At 51.0% G+C, this 6808-nt stretch overlaps 1 protein-coding gene across 3 annotated transcripts; it reads left to right on the forward strand.

Moving 5' to 3' along the window:
- The first annotated feature begins 2275 nt into the window (after nt 1-2275).
- On the forward strand, nt 2276-6644 carry EMP3 (epithelial membrane protein 3 (MAM blood group)). Of its 3 annotated transcripts, none has more exons than XM_066373896.1 (5): nt 2276-2702; nt 3617-3709; nt 3993-4095; nt 4968-5108; nt 6390-6644. In XM_066373896.1, the coding sequence occupies exons 2-5, from the start codon at nt 3632-3634 to the stop codon at nt 6557-6559; spliced, it is 492 nt and encodes a 163-aa protein (XP_066229993.1). In that variant the 5' UTR covers nt 2276-2702; nt 3617-3631; the 3' UTR covers nt 6560-6644. The 3 variants fall into 3 exon arrangements, with proteins under 3 accessions (XP_066229993.1, XP_066229991.1, XP_066229992.1); XM_066373894.1 differs by having other exon boundaries at nt 2278-2702; nt 3351-3709; XM_066373895.1 differs by having other exon boundaries at nt 2279-2702; nt 3520-3709.
- Nucleotides 6645-6808: the final 164 nt, after the last annotated feature.

Consider the following 6808-nt stretch of genomic DNA (forward strand, 5'->3'; position numbering starts at 1 on the left):
GGAGCTGATGCTCAAACCAATGGAGCCACTGGCTTCGAGAAGGAAAGAGAGAGGGGTGAGGGAGGGGAAGAGAAACAAAAGGTCCTTTCTCATGTGTGCCCTGACTGGGGATCGAACCCTGGACATCCTCATGCCAGGCCGACATTCTATACACTGCCCTTGTACTACAACTTGTTAGTCTTGGGACCAAATGGACCCAAGAATTTGTCCCCTTTCCATATTCTCAAGACCTTGATCTAGTGTCCTCCAGTACTAAATCAACTCAGGACCCCAGTGTCTGATATAACTAACACAGACAGCAGTGCTTAGGATGTGCCAGGCTTTACTCTAAGAACTACATTATGATGTGTTCATTATTATCTCTATCTTACAGCGAGAAAGAGAGGCATAAAGAGAGGATATTAGTAACTTGCCCCAAATCACAGCTAGTGAGTAGAGCATCTTGGACTGCATCCAGCCAGTATGTTTCTAGAGTCTGCTATACTGGTATCCCAGCTTCTGGGTCTCCCTGAGTACCCACCCAGTCAATGAACTGCTCTCAGGGAGCCCATGTGACCAGCCATTCTCCCACCCCCTGCTCAGCCCCCATCACATACCCAGACGAGCTATCAACCGGTTTCCTTCCCTTGCATGGACCCAAATTTCAGTTCTCCAGCTCTCAATTCCATATCAGGACCCCAGACACCGGATGCCATCCCTCACTATTCACCATCACCCATCCCTTCCAAGAGACCCAGGTCCATAGTAATCATCACCCTCTACCCCAATTCAGTAACCCAAGAATTAATAATAATAATAATCATTAATGTAAGTCCCTGGTTACTGCACTTCTGTTTAAACCTTCCAATGACTTTCCAATGCACTTAGAATAAAATCCAAACTCCTCCCCTAGTCTTCAAGGGCGTTCTTTGATTTCCCCTCCTCCCCTCTCTCTAGCTCCTTGTATTCCACACACACTGGCCCTTCTGTCTGCTCCCCAAACACCCTGAGCTTGTTCTCAAGAGCCTTTGCACTTCCTCTTTGCTCAGCATTCAAACGGCTCCTGTCTTCAGGTCTCGGTTCCGATGTCACCTTGGAGAGGCCTTGTCTGATCATCCTGTTTACAGTAGGTTCCCTCCACACCATCATTATCCCCATCACTCTATTTTGTTTCCTTCAAAGCACTTATCATTATCTGAAATTTCTCTCTCTCTCTCTCTCTCTCTCTCTTCTTTTCTTTTTTGTTTTGTCTTGTTTTTGATAGACCGCCAGGGAGAGAGACAGGAACATCTGTTCCTGTATGTGCCCTGACTGGGGAATCAAACCCAGCAACCTCTGTACTCTGGGACGACGCTCCAACCAACCGAACCATCCGGCCAGGGTTTAATTTTTATTGATTTTTAGAAAAACAGAAGAAAAGGAGGGGGGGATGAGAAAGAGAAGCATTTGTTGTTCCACTCCATTGTGCATTTTTGGGTTGCTTCCTGTATGTGCTCTGACTGAGGATCAAACCCGCAACCTTGTTGTTTTGGAACGAGCTCTCAATTGACTGAGCTAACCAGCCAGGGCCTGAAATTTATCTCTTCTATTGATGTTTTCTCTTTATTGTCTGTCTTCCTCTACTAGGAAAGTAAACTCCACAGGTAACAGTTGGCTCACATCTGTTTTTTTTTTCATTATTAACTCTGGTTCATAATAGATGTTCAATAAATGTCTGACAAAGAAAGGAATGAATGTGTTAGATGTGTTAATGTACTGGTATTACCTTATTCATTTAGAATAAATATCAGACTTAATATCAGTTTTAATATATTGTCACTATTATTAGTAGTATTATACCCACAGATTAGAAAACCGAGGCTCAAAGAGTTGACATAATTGGTTGAGGTCCCCCAGGAAGGAAACGGTGGTTCTGGGATTCTTAACTTCCACCTTATGCCCCCTTCCAGAGTTTCCTACTTCCCCATTTCCCTCCTCCTGCCCCCAACCCCCCTTACCCCAGCCATGGTGCCAACCGCACCACTCCTCAGCCCACTCCCCACTGCAGGAATCTGGCCTCCTCCCTCAGAGTCCCACCGCTCTGAGTGTCCAGTCTTAAACCTCGTCAAGGAAAGCAGACATCCGGTCCCAGGTCCTAGGCCCCAGGACAAGACCCAGAGCAGAGTCCTGAGAATCCGGCCCTCCCACCCCCTGATGTTTGCCCCACCCCGGGGCTCCTGCTCCACTTCGCTCTGTTCCTTTCTCGGACCTCTATCTCAACCCTGGGAGGGCGCCCCAAAAGATGCGTGCCTGGAGGCAGTGGGCGGGGGCTCAGAGAATGAAGAACCAGAGCGCGGGGCCCTCCCTCTGGCTGCAGACCTCAGCTGGGTGCGGTGAGGGTGGGTATAAAAGGGTCGGTATATATTGAGAGGCGCAGAGGAAGGCAAACCAGAAGAGTAGGGAGAACAGGAATAAAGTATAGGCAGTGAGGAAAGGAGAGGGGGGGGAGAGACAGAGAGACAGAGAGAGAAAGGAAGAGGCAGACAGACAGACAGAGAAAGGGTGCAAGAGTTCTGGGATTGGAGGGGAGAAGGACGGAGAGAGCCAGAGGGGAGAACGCGGGAGGGAGAAAGGCAGCGAGGGAGGCGGGGGCCTCGAGCGGGTGGAAGGAGGGAGGAGAAGGGCGGGGCGCAGAGGCCCAACTGAGGGACAGACTCCAACTCTGACTTTCTCCGCGGCTCTCGGTAAGTTTCCAGTCCGTTATCCGTTATCCGGACTGGGATTTCTTTCTTTATTTAGGAGTGCAGCCGTTTGGGAAGGACCTCCCCCCCCCCCCATGGAAATCCTTGTAATTTCAGAAGTGATCTTTTAGCCCTTGGGGTGGGGATTCAGGAAGGGGTGGGGCCCTGCAAGGTTTGGGGGTGCCCAGCATGCCCTCCACCTAAAAATGGCCTGCAGTTTTCCTCCACAGATGTCCACCCTGCCCTGAGAACCCCCAGAGCAGGGCTTTGTATGAAAACACCCCAAGTCTGGGCAACCTTGAGGCCCCCTCCCCTTTCTAGACACTGAGGGTGGTGGGGGACTGGTTCCTTCTTCTCAGGCCTGCCCCATATATGAATCCTGCCCATTTTCCCAGCAAGGTGCCCAGCAGGCATCAGTCTGGCAGCAGGGTGGGGTAGGGACCTCGCAGGCACAGCCAGGGGCTGGGGTTTCCCTGGTACTTGGAAGCAGGAGGGTAGGATGAGTCACCGATGACTCACCCGGTCCCCTTTCTCCCCCCACCCCAGGAGGGGGGTGGGGTGAGTCAAGGATGCCTGTCTCTGGGGGCAGCCCACAGCTCCTGACTCTGGAGGGGTTTCAACTTGAATTTTCACGTCCTGATCCATATGCAGCCAGCAACAGGGCTCTGAGGACACCGGGAGTCACACTGCTAGTTCTGCTCAGGAGTCCATCCCTCAGCCTCTCCAGCCCCTGGGGAATTCAGGTGGCTGGGGGCCCAGACTCCTCTTCCCTCAGACCCAGGAGCCTTGGCCTCGAGCCCTCTCCTCCCTCACACTCAAGAGTCAGCCCCCTTCTCCGCTACGATTCCAATTCCGGCATCTCACCCTCCCCTGGCCAACCTCTTGAAACAACCATCTCCTGACGACCCCTACCTCAGGCTTCAACCACAGCCATGTCGCTCCTCCTGCTGGTGGTCTCTGCCCTTCACATCCTCATTCTCATCCTGCTTTTCGTGGCCACTTTGGACAAGGTAAGCTTACTTGGAGCAGCAGCAGTGGGGCCTCCCGCTCTCCTGCAGAGTCCCGCGACACCACTCCTCGGCCCGCCCCCTGTCCAGCCCCTTTTCCCTAGCATCTGCCTCTGATGCTTCCCCCGACCTGTCCCCTGACCTCCTCCCTTTTCCTACTAAAGCCACTATTTACCCCAGTTCAGCCCCTTCTGGGCACCACACCCTTTTCTAACCCTTCCCATAGACTTCCTGACCCTCCCGCTTTCCTTTCCTATCCCTGCCCTTGTTTCTCTGTCCATCCCAGTCCTGGTGGACCCTCCCTGGGAAGGAGTCCTTGAATCTCTGGTATGACTGCACATGGAACAATGCCAACAAAACGTGGTCCTGCAGTAATGTCAGCGAGAATGGTGAGGGACGTCGGGGACTGGTCTGCAAAGGGGAGGGGTAATCCCAAATCTCTTCCCTGGACTAAGGATTGAGAATTTGCCAAGGTTTGAGTGGGCGGTTCTGGGTCCCAATGCTGTGTGAGTGGGACTGATGTGTGACCCTCCTATCTTGGTGTTAGGGGGCAATATGCTATCCCTCCCTCCCTTATGATTCACAAAGAGTGGAGGCCACATGCTATATGTTGGAGGAATTGGGAGGACATTCCCAAGATTCTGAGAAAATAGGATTATGTGTCCAAAGTTCTAAGGAAATGGGACTGGTGTTCAGAATAGATGGCTGGGACTAATTTGTCCAAGTTCCAAGGGGGTAGGGCTGGAACCACGTTGAGGTCCCAAAGAGGTGGGGTTGAAGGTTCTAAAGGAGGGCAGGGGTAGCAGATGCATTTGAGTTCTAAAGGGGCAAAGTTGCATCTGTCGAAATTTCTAAGTCAGAGAAGGTGAAAGATGAAATGTGTTTCCCTTAAGAGTAAAGCAAGAATGTCTGTTCTCACGACCTATATCCAGTGTTGTACTGGAGGCAGCCAATGCAACAAGGCAAGAAAAAGAAATAAAGGGCATAAAGATAGAAAAGAAAGAAGTAAAAATATCTCTATTTCCACTGGACATATTTCTGTAGAAAATCCTAGACTCTGCAAAGCAGCTTTGAGAACTGATAAGGGAATTCAGCAAAGTTGCAAGAGTCAAGGTCAATATGTGATACTCCTAAGTATCCAAACATGTATGGCTCTAAACTGGGGTGGGGGGCCAGGGGTTGTTGCAAATGATGAGCAAGCAGGTGGAGCTGGAACCCTGGACCTGCTGTGACTTCTACCTCTACCTCCTCCTTATTGCAGGCTGGCTGAAGGCGGTGCAGGTGCTCATGGTGCTTTCCCTCATCCTCTGCTGTCTGTCCTTCATCCTGTTCATGTTCCAGCTCTACACCATGCGGCGAGGAGGTCTCTTCTATGCCACTGGCCTCTGCCAACTTTGCACCAGTGAGCACTGTTCCCCAGAAGTAGAGAAGGGAGGGAGTCTATCAGGATGCTGAGGGCCCTGAGAATAGACATCTGATAAAAAGACAACAATTCTCTACAGCCCAAGGACCATCCTCATGGCACCTCTCTGCCCCCAGGGACTTACAGGAGTTGCAGTCTTCAGTGACTCAATGGTGCTTTGTGTCTCTGAGTCATGGGGGAGCTGGCACTTGAGGCTTCAAGGAGCTAGGGCTGAGGAAGGTGGTGTGGGTAAACAATTTAAAACCCAGGGATGGGGGGGTGACTGGGGATAGGTGGTTAATTAATACCCCAGAACTCTGAATCATACTAGTAGTGGTCTTGTAATTATAATGGCATCCAGATGCTGTTTCTTGTGGACCTACCGTGTATCAGCCACTTCAGGAAGTTTTATGTACTTTTCAACTTTTTTACTTCAGATGCAAAGGGCAAAGTTAATCAGTCTCAGTTTGGAGAACATTATCTTCCTAAGTTCCTGCAAAGCCTCTCTCTTGTTTTATTAATTCACTCTTTGCATGCTTGGCTTGTAGAAAGACACTTAAATATATTCCTTGAATGGATGGATGAGTAGATATTATCATCCCATTTTATGGATGAGTAAATGGAACCCAGAGATTAATGTGCCCAAAGTTAGTATGCTGTAGCCCGGTTGCATGGCATTGGGGGAAGTGAACCACAACTCCCAGCAGGCAGTGGGGCTGCCCACTTGCCGTCCTGCAGCTTCTTTGGTCCATGGGTTGCTGAAAAATGCAGTTGTTATTTTTGTTTGCTTTTTAGAGAGGGAGAGAGAGAAATGAGAAGCATCAATTCGTAGATGCAGCACTTTCGTTTTTCTTTTTAATTTTTTTTTATATCCATTTTTAGAGAGGAGAGAGAGAGAAGGGGGGAGGAGCAGGAAGCATCAACTCCCATATGTGCCTTGACCAGGCAAGCCTAGGGTTTCAAACTGGCGACCTCAGTGTTTCCAGGTCGATGCTTTATCCACTGCGCCACCTCAGGTCAGGCACACTTTTTTCATTGATTGCTTCTCATGTGTGCCTTGATGGGGGGAGGCTCCAGCCGAGCCAGTGACCTTTGGGCTCAAGCCAGCAACCCATAGGATAATTTCAATGATGCCTCGCTCAAGCCTGCGACTTCAGGGGTTTGGAACCTGGAACCTCAGCGTGCCAGGTCGATGTTCTATCCAGTGTGCCACCACTGGTCAGGCGGAAATACAGTCTCCTTAAAGGTACGGTGTGACACTTAGTGCCTGTCTCCCCACAGGCCTGACGGTGTTCACTGGGGCGCTCATCTACGCCATTCACGTCAAGGAGATCCTGGCGGAGCGTCCGCCTGGGGGCAGCTTTGGTTACTGCTTCGCCCTGGCCTGGGTGGCCTTCCCCCTCGCCCTGGCCAGTGGAGTCATCTATATTCACCTGCGGAAGCGGGAGTGAGCGCTGCACTTTGCCTTGTGGCCCCCACCCATTCCTGCCCCTTCACCTCACCCCACCTCCAGAAAATAAAACCGTTTAACCACCAGCTCGGCCTCTGCCTCCTTCCTTCCTCTTCCAGGGACCCAGGTTACTCATGCCTGGTCTCTCCTAAACCAGCAATTCCACCTTCAGAATGTCCAGCTCCAGACCCCCAGTTCCTTCTAAACTCGGACACAGGAGCCCACGGGCCCAAGGCCAAGAGATCTCAAG

Source organism: Saccopteryx leptura, chromosome 3, assembly GCF_036850995.1.
Source record: "Saccopteryx leptura isolate mSacLep1 chromosome 3, mSacLep1_pri_phased_curated, whole genome shotgun sequence".
NCBI lineage: Eukaryota > Metazoa > Chordata > Mammalia > Chiroptera > Emballonuridae > Saccopteryx > Saccopteryx leptura.

Excerpts from the sequence above, each read along its gene's own strand:
- EMP3 (XM_066373896.1), top strand. The coding sequence starts at position 3,632 with ATGTCGCTCCTCCTGCTGGTGGTCTCTGCCCTTCACATCCTCATTCTC. Across the intron at positions 3,710-3,992 it reads TCGTGGCCACTTTGGACAAG|TCCTGGTGGACCCTCCCTGG; the intron begins GTAAGCTTACTT and ends TGTCCATCCCAG. Across the intron at positions 4,096-4,967 it reads CAGTAATGTCAGCGAGAATG|GCTGGCTGAAGGCGGTGCAG; the intron begins GTGAGGGACGTC and ends TCCTTATTGCAG.